Source organism: Esox lucius, chromosome 5 (assembly GCF_011004845.1).
Source record: "Esox lucius isolate fEsoLuc1 chromosome 5, fEsoLuc1.pri, whole genome shotgun sequence".
Lineage (NCBI taxonomy): Eukaryota > Metazoa > Chordata > Actinopteri > Esociformes > Esocidae > Esox > Esox lucius.
This window is the reverse complement of record NC_047573.1, coordinates 37,559,252-37,578,832: the sequence shown is the minus strand read 5'-3', so window position 1 is coordinate 37,578,832 and position 19,581 is coordinate 37,559,252. Positions and strand designations below refer to the sequence as shown.

The following is a 19,581-nucleotide window of genomic DNA, read 5'->3' as shown; positions in this document are numbered from 1 at the left end:
TCACAACTGAGGAGGCAGAACACAGGCGCAGAGTAGAGGGAAGACATCCTTTTAATGTTTCTCGTTCCATACTTAGGCGAAAACAACAAAAGGAGAGTATAACCGTGAACTGAAGAGTAGCAAACACAACACAAACTGCAAACAATGACCGACAACTAAGGGACAAACAGGGCAATGTAAATAGGATCTCCAATGAGAGGCAACAGGGAGCAGCTGCCTCTGATTGGGGATAATTAAACAGTAGTGCACATAGAGATGACGAGGCACCTCTGCAGTCAGACGTACCTGAAATCAAACAGTCTGGAATGATAGTATCTTCTCCACTTGTAATGAACGGTCTTAAAATTAAACTGTTTGTGTATTCTATCATGACCTTTATTCACCACCAAATGTGCCAGCGTGTATTGGGAGTTTATAGGCATGAAGTCACTAACAGCGCAGCGCAACACAAGCACTGCAGATAAGCTCTGCTAGCCATGACAGTTAGGTGTTGCTTGAATGCATGAACTGCAACAGAGCCTGCTAGATAGCTGTCCATCACTGCTCACTTCATAGCTTAAATTTTGCTCTGATAAATGTTTAATCCTAAAATTAATCATAATTAAATACATACACAGAAGACCTGCACATTTACCAAATCTCCAATGTTTCCAATTTGCTATCAAATTTCTCCCGGGCCTCATCGTTACCACCACTACAGTGTAGCTGACAACCCCTCAGCTGACAGTTACACGAGTGAGGTGTCTCGAGGTGATCAGTGAAAAAACACATTTTAAGAGTTTTTTATGAATCAATTTACATTTACATTTCTAACTTACATACAATGCCCAGACTATAGTTTTTGTAAATTGACTGAGTTTCAGTAACATGTTCAAAAAAAAATATAATTTAGAAACATTTATTTCAGTGAAATACGGAAAAATGCCGTATCTGTCCAAATCTGTAAAAAGGGGATGTGTGTGCTTTTTGCAGGAAACTGTATGACATATGCTTTTGTTTATGACTTGACATATATATATAAAAAACAAAATACTACCTAAATTAAATGTTAAATTGTTGCTTTTGTTTATTTCTTCACAAACAATAAAATGTGTACATTTGAATTTCATGCTTATTTTATTAATTCAAAGTGCACCATGAATTGCATCATTCAAGTCATGAGTGTATCTCAATGTGATGCATTAATAGAAACCCTAACCACAGTGGAAGTCACCTGGGCCTTTCGCCAGAAACACGTGAACGTGGAGGGAACTCCGAGAATGTTTGTAGAGGATAGGTATTGGTTTTTGATTCATGGAACTTATTGCCTCGTTTGGTCTAGGCCTACAAGTAGGCTACAGATTCTCTGCAAACCTCTCACCAGTCATTAGTGTCTTGTACATTTAGCAAATTTTCTGTTTGTAGAAATGATCAAAACAAATATTTTTAGATTACAAAAAGAGTGGTACTAATTTGCAGGAAAATATAAATTGTTTCCTTTGTGTTGCTGGTCTTTATTGTGAACAGGACCAGAGACAAACCCTGGTGCTGCCGCTTTAATCTTTTCCCTGATGAATTCCCTCTGAGAAAAATTCTCACCTGAAGATTGGCTAGTTAAAAACTTTTCTGCTTTCCTTTGCTGGAGTTTATGAAAAGAGCTGATGCCAAATAATGAGACATGGCGCTTTAATTAAAATGGCTGTTTTGGGAAAGAGAAACAAATAAATGATAAAATCTGTATGATGCTCCTTATTTAATAGAGGACTTTACTTTGACTGGGGAAGGAAGTGTCATTGTCATGCTCAATGGGGCTGCTGTTGCCATGGAGACAGAGACAGAGACTCTAACAATCTGTCTTTTGCTGTGTACATTCTGAAATCTCTCAACGTTCGCAAAAAACTATGGCATTAGGTGTCTGGGCAGCACTGGGTGTGACTTGATTATAATTTTTATGGAAGAAAATCAGAGTATTTAGAATCCTCCTTTAACACCTGTTGACATAGTTCCGAATAGGATAAACATATTTTCAAATACAATTTACTCTGCTGTACCTTCAAAAGACAGACAACAAAGATGCAGTGATTTGAAAGACAGACAACAAAGAAGCAGTGGGGAGATATAAGTAATTCAATCAACCACACTACCTCGGTAGTCTTTGTCTTTATTTTGTCACGTCATGTCAAATATATATACGTCTATACGACATATATATGACATATATAATTTGAGTTCTTTACAATAGAGAAACAACATAGAGATGACACACTATTTTGGTTTCTAAGTAGAAGCTTTGTTTAAATAAAGCTTTTTCAATACACTTTTAAATCAAGCTCCCTCCCCAGTCTTTATGTCTGTCTACATTGTTTCACATTATTCACATAAACTGTGTGTGTGTGTGTGTTTTCTTAATAATTCAGTGTCTTTAATGTGTCAATAAATTCCTCTCTTTAATCCAGAATGCTGTGGCTCATTTACAGAAACCACAGACCATATGGGATTGGTCCAATTAGTTAGGCAGGTGGTCCAACCCCCAACCCGTGTCATCGATGCCGGTAGGCGGAGTCTTGACTTGCAGGTTAGTGAGAAATAATCAAATCAGCTGTCAGAAGTTTTGGCACAAGTAATTCCAGCGCCTCTGCCCATCGCTGCTGAAAGGAAACAGGTTGCTTCTCCATCAATCAGCAGGGGGACATGTTTACCAAGCTCATGGGTCTGTCTTTGCTCTGCTGCCTGAGGACCCCTGCCTCCGGAAGAGCTGTAGAGCAGTCTGGGTGTATACTGCATGCTTTTACCCTCTGACTTAAGCACAGTCACAGAAATACCAGTGTTTGTGCTATTCAACCTGGATCCGGATGATGCTGTCCCAGAGGCCGCAAGGCTTGAGTGTTGGAGCATGCGCTCTGATCCTTTTGGAGTTTCAAAGGTATGTGGTTGCATGTGGTATGTTTGCAATCCCAGAGCAGTCTTAGCACTGCGGGGACATATGTAACTGGGTCTGGCCTCAGATTCAAGTACAGCCTCAGAGGATAAGATTGAAGAGAAGCCTGACCCGGCTAGACCACTTCCCTGCAAGTCACCCCGGCTGCGCCTGTCCACACGAGCCCACTCGCATTCATTTCCCTGCAGAGAGGGGATGATGGGAACGGAGTGTGTGCGGAGAGAGGGAGGAGAAGGTGTTAGTCTTCTGTCCAAGCGAGTGCACGGCACCTCCCTCCATTGCTTCTTCTCAGGTGCACGAGACCGGGTTTGCATATTCAGGAAGCCACTGCGATGGCGGTCATCTGCTCTGTCCCTCCTATTTTCAAGCCTGCAGAGATGCAGAGAACAGAAATGAGAAGAGAAAAAGAGGGTGGAGATTATGACCTTTTTCCCCAGACCTTTATCGCATGATTTCACATTTTCACCTGACAGAGAAAGCGAGAGGAAAAAAGACATGGACAAAAACATTCTGTAACGCTGGCTACATTATTATTATTTCTCTGACGTACTGGGAAATCATAATCTTTGTGTAATTATTTATAATCCAAAGAATGTATACTGTCCATTCTGGCTGCATAAATGTTTAACAGAAAATTGTTTCTCTCATGACAAACTTATCTAAGATTTAAGGCTTTGGCATTAAAGCTGATGTATCCCTGAACCGGTCCTGAGCGGCTACAGTATATTAACTGCTTCAATGGAATGTATGGGGTTTGGTTTTGAAAATCTGACTCCTTAAGAACTTAGCACATCTAATCTGATAAAACATCAATTTAGCTGGTGACAAATCAGTGTAAATGTAAATTTAAAGTGGATTTTCTGTTTCCCCCTAAAATTATGTTGCTCACTAGTCCTATTGTTTTTTGTTTTCACCTTTTATTTTTTCACCTGGTCTAAGATATGAATCAGTCATATTGTGTTAGAAGGACCAAAATACAGTGTTAAAAGGACCAGAGTTGAGAAAGCCCTGGCAGGGAGAGTGATGTCTTACTGAAGAGTTGTTGTTGGCTAATCAGTGGTTTCCCCTATTTGGTATAACCAGTAAACATTCATGCCATTCCATCTGCTTTTTAACATATCAAACCAAAAAGTTGAATTGACTATTTCATTTATTCTGTAAGAAAATGTACCGGAGTTCATGCACACACTAACAGTACAATGTTTGAACACATTTACACATTCAAGTGAATGGGTAAATGTATATATTTCTGTGTGATAGATTTGAAATTATACATTTTATAGACAGTTTGGAAAGATGAGCTTTTATTTTTTTACTTAAAGAACCTTGGGCCAGAATTGTACCCCTGAGGCAACTGTTTATGTGCACTGGAGGCAGCCACTTGAATCACTGGACAACTCTACCATACATTCATATTTAATAGAAAAATTCAACAAAAAAACCCAAAAAAAACAACAGCAGTGTGACGTTAAAATCCACACCATGCCTATATTTTATAAACCAATTTTGCCCTAGGCCACTATAGAATACCGTGACAAATAAGCTGACTAATTCTTTATCATTCTTTATGCTTTATATTCTTTAAATATAAAGTACTCTATTGAGCCCTCATTTAAAAAAAATCTAAAATCTCATGCTGTTTGTGATTCCTACCGACTCAACAAAACGTCTAGGAGTGATCCGTATTTGTTGTCTGACTTCAGAGACCGTTTGGACCATAACCATTTCCCATTTTTTAGGAGGTAAATCCAGCGAATCTTAACATATCTAAAAATAACTGGCATGGCAAATTTCGCTTCAATCCATTCTTCATGTGTGACGGATAAATATGTTTCTGACAAGTGTTTAATGAAACTGACAATGCTCTTTGGGGATTTGCTGTCAAAATTTAAAACACGGGCAGGTTTTCATGCCTATATTTCATGGCCATATATTTTGTCTGTCTATGTTGTTCTACTTCTACTGCCTCTTTCTCTCCCTGTTCAGTCTCTCCCTTCCTTACTCCCTCTTTCTCACTCCCTCGCTCAGTCTCTGCTTTTTCTCCCTGTCTCTCTTACTCTTCATCTCTTCCTGCTCATTCCCAGAGACCAGAGGGTGTATCCATGGCAACAAGGGAGGGAGAGGTTTGCTGCAGGAGGGGGGATATGATAGTATTGTATGGCTGTAAAGTCTAGAAATAGGTCAGTTCAACTTCCCTGGGCCAGCAAAGCCTTGCTTTGCTGATGGATCTGTAAAGGGGCTATCAATAGTTAATATGTTCCAAATTGTCAACTATAACTAACAAAATCTTTGCATGTCATTGAAGCAAAAAACCCTCTTATTCAATTTGTTTTCAGTGGATTTGCAAGCCTCATGTTACCATTAATTGTCTTTGGCTACAGATTCCTCTTCTACTACTTTTAAAAATAATCCTAGGTAGTTTCACTCTCTGCATGTGTTTTTGTGTGAGAATATATGCTTTGTATTGTGTGTGGGTGTGCATACAGTGAGTGTGAATACTGTGTGTATGCGTGCAAAGTCTGGAGTGTTTATATGTGTATAAATAATAAGCTGCAAGTCGCATGTTTTTGCATGTGTTTGTGCAGAGCTCCAGGAAATGATATTCTAACAGTTGTTAAAAGAATAAGCTGAGATGACTGCACTGTTTTATTAACAATGTTAATTATGGAAATAGGTCATATATAAAGACTAAGTCTTTGTGATGCTTAATGAGGTTTGCATGATAAACAGAACATGCCCAGCAACATTCAAGTGCAAGATACTCAAAGTATGACAGCATCCCAAATGGTATTATTTTCTATTTGGAGTGCACTACTTCAACCTTTTGCTAGTTTGTAGTTCAATTTGTTGTACATTACTTTTTATAAAATGTTTCACTGTCAATGCAGACAGGCTTCGTCATTTTGTTTTGAAATCATTCTTACCTCTCAAATCTGTGCTCAGTGAGTTTTCCTAAAAACTGAAACATTTTAATAATTTATTTACCTGTGACCTCCTTTGGTCCTGCACTTTCAAAAGTTCTCTTGAACAACACTTTTGAGTACCCACTGCTGTATGCCTCAAAACTCAACTCTGGACCTAAAAGCCAATTTCACTTAAGTTTTTCATTGTTTCCCTCTAATCAGAAACTGGTTTAGACATGGAACAACAGGTGGGTGATGATATCAGGCAAAAGCAGCAGAATCTGGACGTTTTAGGGTACTATATTACAACCCTGTTCCCATAAATGTTGGGACACTTTGTAAAATGGAAATAAAAACAGAATGCAAAGATGTGCAAATCATTTAAACACTATATTCAATAGAAAATAGTACAAAGATAACATATCAAATGTTGAAAATGTTATTGTTCCTTGAAAAATATATGCCCACAGTGAATTTGATGCCAGAAACGCATTTAAAAAAGCTGGGACAGGGGTAACAAAAGATTGGAAATTTAATACAAAAAAAGAACATCTCACAACATATTAGATACATTGGCAACAGATCAGTAACATGAATGGGTATAAAATGAGCATTCCAGAGAAGATGAGTCTTTCAGAATTAAAGATGTGGAGGGGTTGTCAACGTAAATGCAAGTTTGGGGATCTCATCATCTACAGTACGTAATATCATTATACAATTGAGAGAATCCAGAGAAATCTCTGTATGCAAGGGACAAGGCTGAAAACGAATATTGGATGGCCGTGATCTTCGGGCCACTGCATTGAAAACAGACAATTCTATAGTGAAAATCAATGCATGGGCTCAGGAACACTTCCGAAAACCATTGTCCGTGAACACAGTTTTTCACTGCATCCACAAATGTGAGTAAAAACTCTTAACAAGCAAAGTAGAAATCAGATATAAGCAATATCCAGAAACGCTGCCACCTTCTCTAGGCTGAGCTCATTTAAGATGGACTGAGGCAAAGTGGAAAACTGTCCTGTGGTCTGACAAATCAAAAAATGTATTTTTGGATTTTAGGAATCATGGATGCCATATCCTCTGCTATAAAAGGGAAAGGGACCATTTGGGTTTTTATCAGTGCATAGTTCAAAAGCCAACATCTAGTATGGCTTTATGGTATGGGACCGCATTAGTGCACATGGCGTTGGTGACTTGCGCACTGTGAAGGCACCATTAATGCTGAACAATATACACAGGTCTGCCAGCCAGACTACGTCTTTTTCAGGGAAAGTCTTGCATATTTCAGCAAGATTAGGCCAAACCACATTCTGCAAGTATTACTGCATAGCAAAATAATCTGCAGTCCAGTCACCCACTGAAAACATTTGGTGCATTATGAAACAAAAAATACGACCAAGGAGACCCCGAACTGTTGAGCAGCCGAAATCCTATATCGAGCAAGAATAGGAAAACATTTAACTTTTAAAACTACAGCAATTGGTCTCCTCAGTTCCCAAATGCTTACTGAGAATTGTTAATAGAAGAAATGCAACACAGTAATAAACATGCCCCTGTCCCAAATGTTTTTAAAGTGTTGCTAGCACGAATTTCAAAACAGGCATATATTTTTCCGAAAACAATAACATTCCTCTGGTTCAACATTTTATATGTTGTCTTTGTACTATTTTCTATTAAATATGGGGATTAAATTATTTGCACATCATTGCATTCTGTTTTTTTTTTTTTTTTTACTGCAGCACCCCAATGATACCTGGTGTGGACTCAGTGAGCTTGGCTTACAGCTGCCAAAGCAGTCAGTGGTTTATGAACTTTTTCAAGATTGGATAACTTCTTGAGTGTTACTGGGCGAAAATATCTGGTAGTCTTCAACCCACTGCTGAACTAACGGAAAATAAATGTTTAGCGTAGCTTGGCTAGCTTGCAATAATTTGAATCATGCATCAATAGCCCAGGGAGGATTCCATTTAAGCTTTTTCCCACCTGCCTCTGTTTCTGAAATGTGGACTATGGTCTTAATGGATGTAGAGTTCTGAAAGGATTCAACGTCTTGTAGGCTGACTGAACCGCCTAATACTGATGTTTGGAGGTGTCAGGGAAATGTCTTTTACAATGTATTCTTACTGATTAAAGGACTGAGTTCCATTGTTCAAATTGGGAAAGGAAGGTGGAAGTGGGGGAGCTGGTATTTGCATAGGGGGCATCATTGACTGGTATCGGCTGGTTATAAAGGTACTCATTTATCTGTTATTTATCTGTATGACTCCTCGGGGCATTTATTGTCTGTCTAGATGCTGTAAGAACTCTTAGAATTGAAGAAGTTACTTATGGGGGGGAAGGAGAGCTGTCCTTTGTGTGAAGTTTAGGTTATAATAGAACAAAGGGAATGCGTCCTGTTGAGTTGGGGGATTGTGCAGGATTTTGTCACACCCCTCTTCTGTCCTTAAATACTGTTGATTGACCTGTCTTAATTTAGAGACTATTCACTGTTACTTTGTAACCTGCGTACTCTCTCCTTGCAAGTATATTAAACCGTTTATTGTGCAATTGATTTCTCCTGTCTTTCCTACCATTTTCATAGAACTGTTTGAACTTTAGAAATTGCCATCACAGAGGTCTTTGAGACGATGACCATTGCTAACTGCTGCCTAAGCACCGCTCAGGTCGGCGCAATAAAATGGGTTATTATACAGTATACAGGCAAGGTATCCTATGACAAAGTCTAGTCCTGTCTATTAAAATGATGCTTCTCCCTAGGGGTACCACTGACACTCCCTTCCTCCACTACTGCCTTTCTGGACTGCCTCAATGCTTTATCAGCTTTAAAGACCATCACTTAAGTTCAAACCAGCCACCAACTGTTAGAATTTGACAAGGGGGATTCTCAGATCCCATACCTCTTTGTACTCCCATTTAACAAAGGACCAGTTTTGCTTTCTTTATGACTGTGTGGAATCTGAGCATTAACCATTACAATATGAATGTACGTTTCATTGGAAGTGGATGTGCCTAGATAATGAGAAACACAGAAACCTCTCTGTTTAGATAATCTCTCTGTAGGTTGCACTCTGATAACCACAGGAATGTTTACATTGACCATTTGGAATGGGGGTTACTGTCTTGGAAACATGATCTTTGCTAGGTAGAAACGCCCTTAATGTGTAGTCTAGCTTGTAACCAACATTACAGTGAGAAGATAATGGAACATTCACAGAATGACATCTGTGCTGCAATTTTCCAATAAACTTGAGCGAACTGCGAGTGAATGGCAGCAGACAATGTTAGTATTCAGTCCTACCGATACCGCAGCACACGTTCAGAGGTCTAGTGGAGTCCATGCCTCGATGGGTCAGGGCTATTTCGGCGGCAAAATGGGGACCAACGCAACATTAGGCAGGTTGCCCTAATGTTATGGCTGATCGGTGTATATCATCCAGGTAAAATGCACATTCACAAAAAAAGCCAAAGAGGAAAGCTCACCTCCCAGAAGGCGATTGGCTGGAACAGAATTGTCTGGGAAATAGCGGCATGCTCCCCCCTCAATTACACAAAAATTATAAATTGACATTCCACTGGCACTGAACATCTGTCCAGTGTCTGTGTTCCCTTGCCCACCCTAACCTTTTCTTTTTAATGGCCAGTCTAAGATATGGCTTTTCTTTGCAACTCTGCCTAGAAGGCCAGCCTCCCAGAGCCTCTTCACTGTTGATGTTGAGACTGGTGTTTTGCGGGAATTATTTAATGAAGTAGCCAGCTGAGGACCTGTGAGGCATCTGTTTCTCAAACAAGACACACTAATGTATTTGTCCTCTTGCTCAGTTGTACACTGGGGACTCCCACTCCAATTTATATTCTGGTTAGAGCCAGTGTGCACTGTTCTGTGAAGGGAGTAGTACACAGCGTTGTACGAGATCTTATGTTTCTTGGCAATTTCTCTCATGGAATAGCTTTAATTTCCCAGAGAAATAATTAACTGAAAAATTACAGTAGAAAGTTATTTGTTTCTGGCAATTTTGACAATTGCTGATGCTCCAGATTCTCAACTAGTCTAAAGGACAGTTTTTTGCTTCTTTAATCAGCATGACAGTTTTCAGCTGTGCTAACAATTGCAAAAGGGGTTTCTAATGACCAATTAGCCTTTTAAAAATGATAAACTTGGATTAGCAGAAAATTTGCCACTGGAACACAGGACTGTTGGTTGCTGATAATGGGGTTCTGTAGTTAACATCCGCCTCTGCCGTGTCCTTTGTTTAGGGTTGGTCATTCTGTCACGATTTGGCATTGGTAGCAGGACACAGCCACAGAGGTTTCAAAAGCAAAAGTGGTTTAACCAAGAAAGACTAACAAGCAGCATAGCCGTAGACACAAACAAACACACACAAACAATGACCAACAAGAAACATTGGGGCAGGAGGAACTTAATTAGGGACACAATGAGGGGGCAAACAAGACAGGTGTAATCAATAATACAAAAGGACAAGCTGCGTTCAAAATCAAAGGACGTTTAAATGATTTGCCTTGACCAGGGCCGGCCTGTGGCACAAGCGGAATAAGCAAATTCTAGGGGCGCCGTCTATCTATAGGTGCAGCCAAATGAGTGAACATTTCTTTTTTTACTAATACTATTTTAATACTAATAGTTCAAAATATTACAAAAAATCTAAAGCCCCAACATCAACATAGCTTATTAGGCTGTTTTTTCTGTGTTGCCCGCAGCATCAGCATAGTAATGTTCGCTAATTTATATATCTAGCTAGTAGTAACAATTAGTTAAAGTTAATGTCAATTAACTTTGCCTTAAATGCACTATGGAATTTTGGAAAGACTATACAGGTGTTTAGGGAATAACCTAACCTATAACATAATATTGAGAAATACACTTTTTCTTTCAATTGTGCTGCCCAAACCATCCGCTGTCTGCCTAAAGAAATCAAGCATAAGCCTACATTTTATTGACATCTGAGCTAGTGTAGTTAGCCAACATTTGCCCTTCTTGTATAAAAGTTTATTAAAATGCTTTTTTTTCCCTTTCCATCCCCTTTTTGTAATTAGTAGTTGTAAGCCTTTGCATTTTCATTACTGATTCATCTTATATGCATTACGGCAAACAGCATGCTAGAGAAGTGCTCATTGAATACATGTTTTGTGCATGAATGTTAGGTGTAAATAGGATTTCAGCAGTTCACTGGGCCGGAGCTGGACGCATTCAAATTGTATTGAAATGCAGCCTTCTTCTAACATCAGGTTTCAATAGCTCTAGTAAAAAGTACATAATGACAATGAAATTTATATATTCAGGGGAGGGTGGGGAACAATGCACACCCTTTACTTTTTCAAAATCTATAGTAAAAAAATTTGACGGAACTTTCAGTAGCTCTTACAACAGCTGTGCCATGATTATAAAAAGTGTATATTATTAATCGGGGGAGGGTGGGGAACAATGGACGACATTCATATTTTCAAAATCTGAAGTTTCAAAATATGTTGGAACTTATTCATTTTAATAGCTCGATCAATATGCCATGCTCGACCAGATATGCCATGACTGTACAAATTGTACATTCTTGATCAGGGGAGGGTGGTGAACTATACAGGTGCTGGTTATAAAATCTGAATATCATCAAAAAGTTGATTTATGTCCGTAATTCCATTCAAAATTCCATTTCTTTTAATTTTGATGATTTTGATTATAACAGTATCTCAGAAAATTTGAATATTGTGAAAAGGTTCAATATTGAAGACACCTGGTGCCACCCTCTAATCAGCTAATTAACACAAAACACCTGCAAAGGCCTTTAAATGGTCTCTCAGTCTAGTTCTGTAGGCTACACAATCATGGGGAAGACTGCTGACTTGACAGCTGTCCAAAAGATGACCATTGACACCTTGCACAAGGAGGGCAAGACACAAAAGGTCATTGCTAAAGACGCTGGCTGTTCACAGAGCACATTAATAGAGAGGCGAAGGGAAGGAAAAGATGTGGTAGAAAAAACTGTACACACAATAGGGATAACCGCACCCTGGAGAGGATTTTGGAACAAAACCCATTCAAAAATGTGGGGGAGATTCACAAAGAGTGGACTGCAGCTGGAGTCAGTGCTTCAAGAACCACCACACACAGATGTATGCAAGACATGGGTTTCAGCTGTCGCATTCCTTGTGTCAAGCCACTCTTGAACAAGACACAGCATCAGAAGCGTCTTGCCTGGGCTAAAGACAAAAAGGACTGGACTGCTGCTGAGTGGTCCAAAGTTATGTTCTCTGATGAAAGTCAATTTTGCATTTCCTTTGGAAATCAAGGTCCCAGAGTCTGGAAGAAGAGAGGAGAGGCACAGAATCCACGTTGCTTGAAGTCCAGTGTAAAGTTTCCACAGTCAGTGATGGTTTGGGGTGCCATGTCATCTGCTGGTGTTGGTCCACTGTGTTTTCTGAGGTCCAAGGTCAAAGCAGCCGTCTACCAGGAAGTTTAAGAGCACTTCATGCTTCCTGCTGCTGATCAACTTTGAGATGCAGATTGCATTTTCCAACAGGACTTGGCACCTGCACACAGTGCCAAAGCTACCAGTACCTGGTTTAAGGACCATGGTATCCTTGTTCTTAATTGGCTAGCAAACTCGCCTGACCTTAACCCTATAGAAAATCTATGGGGTATTGTGAAGAGGAAGATGCGATACGCCAGACCCAACAATGCAAAAGAGCTGAAGGCCACTATCAGAGCAACCTGGGCTCTCATAACACCTGAGCAGTGCCACAGACTGATCGACTCCATGCCACGCCGCATTGCTGCAGTAATTCAGGCAAAAGGAGCCCCAACTAAGTATTGGGCGCTGTACATGCTCATACTTTTCATGTTCATACTTTTCAGTTGGCCAACATTGGTCTTAAGCAATATTAAAATTTTCTGAGATACTGAATTTGGGATTTTCATTAGTTGTCAGTTATTATCATCACAATTAAAATAAATAAACATTTGAAATCTATCAGTCTGTGTGCAATGAATGAATATAATATAAAATTTTCACTTTTTGAATGGAATTACTGATATAAATCAACTTTTTGATGATATTCAAATTTTTTGACCAGCACCTATGTACACCCTTTTTCTAAATCGGAGGTTTCAACATTTGATAGAACATTTTTCATTTTAATAGGTCCAACAATAGATATGCCATGACTGTACAAATGGTATATTCTTGATTGGGGAGTGTACATTTCCATAAAGGGCGCTTCTACTATGTCATAACGCTTGCAAACATGACCTCTACGACAGGAATAATGGGAAGATATAGTGGTCAAACCCATAGTGATGGAACACAACATGGCGCACGCCACTGGTCACTGGTCAATAATGGCGAATACTAACGTAGTTTTCATTCCGTTTGTGCTAGATAGCTCTTTGTTTTCAACCCAAAATGTTTTAGAACATATTTGAATGTAACCAAGAGGCCAAAGAAGGTCCAGAAACACTTTCTACCGGGCAACGCCAATGACCATTCAGCTCAGACAGGCAACTGTGGAAAACCCATCCGGAGTTATTTATGATTTTCTGATTACCAGGATATACCTGTTACAGAAATTAATATAGGACCCAAAATGTCCAAATAGTAAAATCTGGCCGAAATCACCTGTTTTAATAGGTGTTTGCTAACATTATTAGAACATTTATGTTTGATGTTTGCTGGCTGATACACAGCCACACACTTATGATAATGAACATCACAACATTCATATACACAACTTGAGTTAATTTGAAATGTTTTCGCAACAGTGGAGGAATATGTATCGAAGGGCTCGAGTCGTGCCAAGTAAATTGTATAGTATCTTATAGTTGTAAATGCTACATTGTAAAAATAAATGCACATGCATAAGATATAACCATGATGAATGTTTTGCACTGACCTCGGCAGTGGTCGCTAACTACTTGCAAAGCATTGTGGGAATTGAAAAAATCTATATCTAGCACTAAAACAGTGATGTGTTGTGTTAATGTTTTACTAATATGGTTAATATCTGTGGTTATGGAAGTTTTAATTTGTTTGTGTTCAGGGGATGGGACATCCCCAGAACACACATCTGCCTGGAATAATTTGGCACTTAGGCGGTCCCTCTATTCATATAAAAGTCTGCACTGTGTTCTAGCTAGTACACAGACATTTGGTCTTGATTGGTCCAATTCCAAGTCTTTTCTATGCTATTAACATTATATGAGCATAAATATGATTCTGCAAAATTGGTAATATTGATGGGCAACAAACATTTTTTATTTTTCACGTCCATTTATGTTTGATACGTCAAATATGGAATAAATATGACACTAACTTTGTACTATTGACGGGCACCAACCAAGTCAATGTCAAATTGCAGTTTTACTTTGAAATAAAAAGAAAATTAAAATAAACTAAGCAATTTCTGTAACACACTCTTCTTTGTGCTTTAACTTAATTTTTATAAAATATTTTGGATGTTTAAAATTTAGAACCAGTTAATATATTCATGAAAACAGAGTGACCCAAGTTACTTTAGTATGTGACGGAGTACAGTACTGTGTGTGTCTGTGTGAGAGAGAAACATTTATTAGTTGTAGTTCTGAGGTGGAGACACTGAATATTTAGTGTGTTAAAAACATTTATAGTGGTTTACCTTGTGGGTCAAACTATTGAGGAACTCCTGGTTAAGTGAATTAGGGTTTAAGACACATTCTCTGTCATGGTCTATGCCCCCCCGAAATAGCATTGGCCACCCTGTGGCTTTCCCATGTATAAAACTCCAGTTCCGCCACTGATTATAATTTTGTTTATATTGTAGCCTAATTGTTAATGCTTTCCCACTGAAAGTGACAGGAGAAGGCAAATAGAATATTATTTTCGCAGGCCAAAATAACATTGTCGATTTGCATGAGTTGCAGTATACATGATGATCACAACATAACAGGGAGCTGTTACAGATAATCCCCAGTTCATATAATGAAACCTTTATCAATTGCTAATTAGCATTAATAGTGTTAATAATCTAATAAGCTGCATATTTTGAACTGTCCAAGCTACAGACACGAAATCTGCGATTGGTAAAACTTTTATGAGCTTTAACTATGTCATGTATGCTAATTTATGATAATTACCCTCACCAACCGTATCTCTTGAACCTTTAAAAATACAGACTCCAAACCTTTCAATAGGTAAACAATTTTTAAACAGATCGCAAGCACACCACATTTTCTTCAGGAAATTTACTTATCCAGTAATTAGGTGTGCTTACCAAAGGCAAAGCACAACTATAAGTTTCTCCCATACTACTACCGCTTATTATTATTCCTCCAGATCTAGAGCCTACATGGTAAAAGCTATAAACACGAAACCAACTCCAAAACATCCCAAATGCTTGAACTCAGGTTGCTTGAGCAGATCTTTTTGATGGCTATTATATTTGTTTTAACTATATCAATATTTAAATGAGACACCAATGTATTTCAATGGGAAAAAAAAGTGTCCATAGACTTGAATGGTAAAAAAGTCAACAATTCTAAGTGCAGAATTGCTTGTATTCAGATTTTTTATACTGTTTACTTTTGTAATAATAAACATTCAAATATTGCATAAATTAACATGTTTCATGTTTCCTAAATAATAATTATATTACATGTTTATAAACAATTGACTGTATAATTGCTAATTTACATCATTAGGTTATAACTGAGAATGACTCTTGAAGCGTTCATGTTACAGACATGAAACCAACTTTGTTTCACACGTTTAACCTATGCTCAGTTCATATGATGAAACGTTTATTGATTTTACAGATGCTAATAAGCGTAATGAGCATAAGTAGTGTTGACTAGCTATTAGGCTGTATCTTTACCTATGCTGATTAGCATATTCAGTAATAATTTGTTATTAGGCTGTATCTTTCGAACCTTTCGAGCTACAGAAGAAAAACAACTCTCATTCAAAAGTTTAGACTATCCCCAGTTCATGTAATGAAACCTTTATTGATTTTACATATGCTAATTAGCATATTTACCGCTAATGACCTATTAGGCTGTATCTTTTGAACCGTTTGAGCTACAGACACAAAACCAACTTTGTTTCACACATTTAGGCTATACCCACTGCAATTTATGAAACGGTACTTGATTTCATGTATGCTAATTAGCGTAAATAGAATAGTATATTATGACAACAAAAATTGCCACCACAGCAGTCCATAAACACCATGTTGGTTATTAGATATGAAGCAGTATTCTGATTTAAACTGGTTAAAATTATATTTTAAAACTAGTTAGACCAGTTGTACTATTAAAGGTATACTGAATAATTATTGAGCAACCTTCTAAGATGTGTTATCTTCCTGAGTATTACTCTACTTTTTGTATCAATAAAATGTGCTAACTATCCGATGTGTTAATAATGCCTTCATGTGATTATTCACTATTTAACCAAAGACTTTGGAAAATAATGAAGTCTGATTCTTCCATATTTAGTAATAGTAAAAAACGATCAGTGAAAAACACCTTTATGAAGCTTACATTGAGCTTGTTTGGCTAATTACTGTCTATTGGCGCAGCCATTTTTGTTTTCATTCCACTGGCTTTTGGAACCAAATGTCTCTGCGACCAAAGATGATTGAACAAGACAATTCACCAATCTGACCGGAAGTTCAAATCTTGATTACCTTTGTGTCTTTGAGTCACTCATTTTGACAACTGTATCTGACTTTGTTCGATAAACAAACTTTAGCAGACAAGTTGCAAATCATGAAATACCATTTGCAACAGACCAGACATCATAATATTTAAAATGTATTATACAAAATACTGTAAAATTGAAATCATGGGGCACTATATCCAGCAAAACTATATTTTCTAGTCCCTCTTTAACCCGTAATGCAACACACTATTCTGTACATGGAATTCATATTGCCTCATTAGTTAGTAGCTAGTGGCTTTTATTAGTAGTCTGGTAGGTGATTCATGAAGTTTTAGATAATGGATAATTGAGAGTGAGCATCACAAAGAAATTGATAAAAGTGAAAAGAAAACGCACACTCAACCTACTATCCCAGCTACATTTAGAGCCAAACTACCATTAAACTTAACTTGTGCCAAATAAATAAAAAATGCAATAGCAAAGTTTATGGCAATGGATCTGCAGCCAAATAAATGCCACTGTGTAAATAGTTTTATTAAAACAGGCAACAACTTCTAGACCTAGTTGCCACCAAATATATATTTTTTAAATTATTGTTCTATTTTTGCGAGTTGTTCAATATACATGATCTATATTTTTGTTATTTTTACACTGTATTTAAATAAAAGTTATTTTAATAAAATAAAATTTTATTTACAAAACAGGGCCAATGGTCTTAACAGCAGTGTAGCCAGCAATGAAAAAAGTAGATCATTCAAAATCAAGTTGAATCGTGACCTGAAAATCGAGTTGAATTGAATCGAGGATTTGCAGGGATCGTTACACCCCTAAAATTCAAATATTTAGTGGACTGCTATGTTGCCATGATTATTTCATTCAAAACAACAGTTAGCAGGGGCAATAAAAATAGCTAGCAATGCTATGGTTAGCAAAAATACAAACAATGTTAGCTAGGTAGTTACTTCATCTAAAATGATTGTGATGACGAACATTATAACAACCAGTTTAGCTGTTAATAATTTGCCTTTTGATACAGTGCCATGTTTTCCAGCCGCAGTAGCTAATCTATGCTCAGTAAGTAAGTTAATCCACTGTTTTTATTTGTGCAAAGAATTGCTACAACATGCAAATATCTTGTGGAAAACAATGTTGCCATGATTAATGTAATTAAAAAACTAGCTAGCAGAGTCAATTAAAAATAGCTAACAACGTTAACGTTCGCGATGAATGCTAACAACATTAGCTAGCTAGTAACATTAGCTAACAGAAATATGTTTAACTATCCTCAGTTTAAGCTAGCGTTAGTTTATCTTAAATCAGGTTAGGTTATATGCCCATGCCCTACCGTAGGTTATATGCCCATGCCCTACCAAAGTCAACATATTTTTACAGTAAGGATTTGGAGAGTATTTTCCAAAGAAATGAAAATCATGAAAGGTATTAGTTTTATTATTGCCACCATTAATAGTCTTTTGATCATCAAAGTTAAACAATTCTAAGATAAATAGTTTGCTCAATCACTAATGCTAATACACATACTTAAGTAAACATACCTTTGAAAATGCTAATTATTATCTGTTCTGACCCCATCATTATCTTACAAGAAGCAAAATTAATACGCTCTGCGCTGGGGAAGACTGAAACGTTCATTCAGTTATATTTACCATACAATTAGGCTACATTTATTACATTCTGAAATATTCTAACAACTAACTAGTTACATTGTTTGGTGCTTAAGGTGTAAACAGTGGTGGCATAATAGCAATTACACAATCCGTTCTTTTTCACTCAGTGAGATTACATTTGGTACACATGATCAGGGTTGTGATTTTACTTTGTGTGAATGATGTTTCAAGTTGGCCACGTTTAGAGGAAAGGAAAAACCATAGATGTCATATTGCTTGCAACAATGGATATAAGTAGAAAAAAATTGCATTCCGGCCTGTAGTAGCTTCAATGCTGAAACCCGCTCTTACTATTTATGTTTAGGCTATAATGTGGCTTAGGTGCTATTGTTGTATAGTTTCATCATCAGCAACTTTTTTAATGGAATACCCAATGGCCACATAGACTCCTCGCTTCAGAATCCCTTTTGAAGTACTTGAATCCCACACCTGCATATACTGGGCCACCTGCAGACATCTTCTCTTCCTCAGCACAAGACCAGTGATGCAGCATCAAACACTCCTGTCCCCTCTACCTCATCACAGCCCAGTGATGCAGCATCAGGCATCTACAAAAAGGCTGCACCAATAGACCCTATTTACTGGCCATCAGTTTTAACTAATAAGTTAAGAACAGTGTTTGTACTCGGGACCGTATCAAATAAAAAACAGTTTCACATTTCTGAAACAAAAAGACAGGAGGTGTCAGCAGTGGAGAAAAAAAAATCTAAAGAAGTTGGCTAATGTACTCAAAAAGAATGATAGTTTCTACTGCTTCTGCTGCAAAATATTTTCTCAGAGAAATTTCAAATTGAATAGAGAAGGTTTAATAAGGGACTGGAAAAATGCAAGCCACTTGCTCAAGGCCCATGAGGATAGCCAGGAGCACAATACACACATGGCAACATGTAAGGTATTGGAGGTCCGTCTTGCAAAGGGGCTAACAATAGACAAGCAAGAGATAGCACTCACTGAGGCTGAGAGAAACTGGTGGCGTGAAGTTCTTACCAGATTGGAGGCAATAACTCAGTCCTCAGCTGAAAGAAACATGGCTGTAAGGGGGTCCACAGACACATTAAACAAACCAGACAAAGAGAAAATGGACAAATTTGATCCAGTGATGAAGCAGCATGTTGGCAGTGTGGAAAGTGGAGCTGCCAGTCGCACACATTACCTGGGCAAAAGAAACCAAAATGTTTTTTTTTTTAAATGGTAGTGGATACAGCCCTCTCTTTACTTGATATATCAAAGCCTTGGACAGGTGAATGATACATTTGGTGTGCTCCTCAACATTCCTAACATGTCAAATAAAGAGTTGCTAGAGCAGTGTGAAACCTTGAGCATAGCTCTAAGCCATGATGGAGTGCCAGATATTGATGGCTGGGAACTTGCTGTAGAAATGCAAAATCTTCCACATTTGCCATCAGAAAACATGACAATCATGGAACTCT

At 37.9% G+C, this 19,581-nt stretch overlaps 1 protein-coding gene across 3 annotated transcripts in view; it reads right to left on the bottom strand.

The window, feature by feature from the left end:
* Window positions 1–1,177: 1,177 nt before the first annotated feature.
* nrg3b (neuregulin 3b) overlaps window positions 1,178–19,581 on the bottom strand; it is a 540,638-nt gene continuing 522,234 nt past the window's right edge. For 2 of the 3 annotated variants that reach the window (XM_029120092.2, XM_029120093.2), the window contains exon 9: window positions 1,178–3,286. In XM_029120092.2, coding sequence (XP_028975925.1) covers window positions 2,575–3,286 — 712 coding nt within the window. In that variant the 3' untranslated portion in view covers window positions 1,178–2,574. The remainder of the gene's footprint in view (window positions 3,287–19,581) is intronic. The other variant, XM_029120094.2, reaches the window with a different exon arrangement.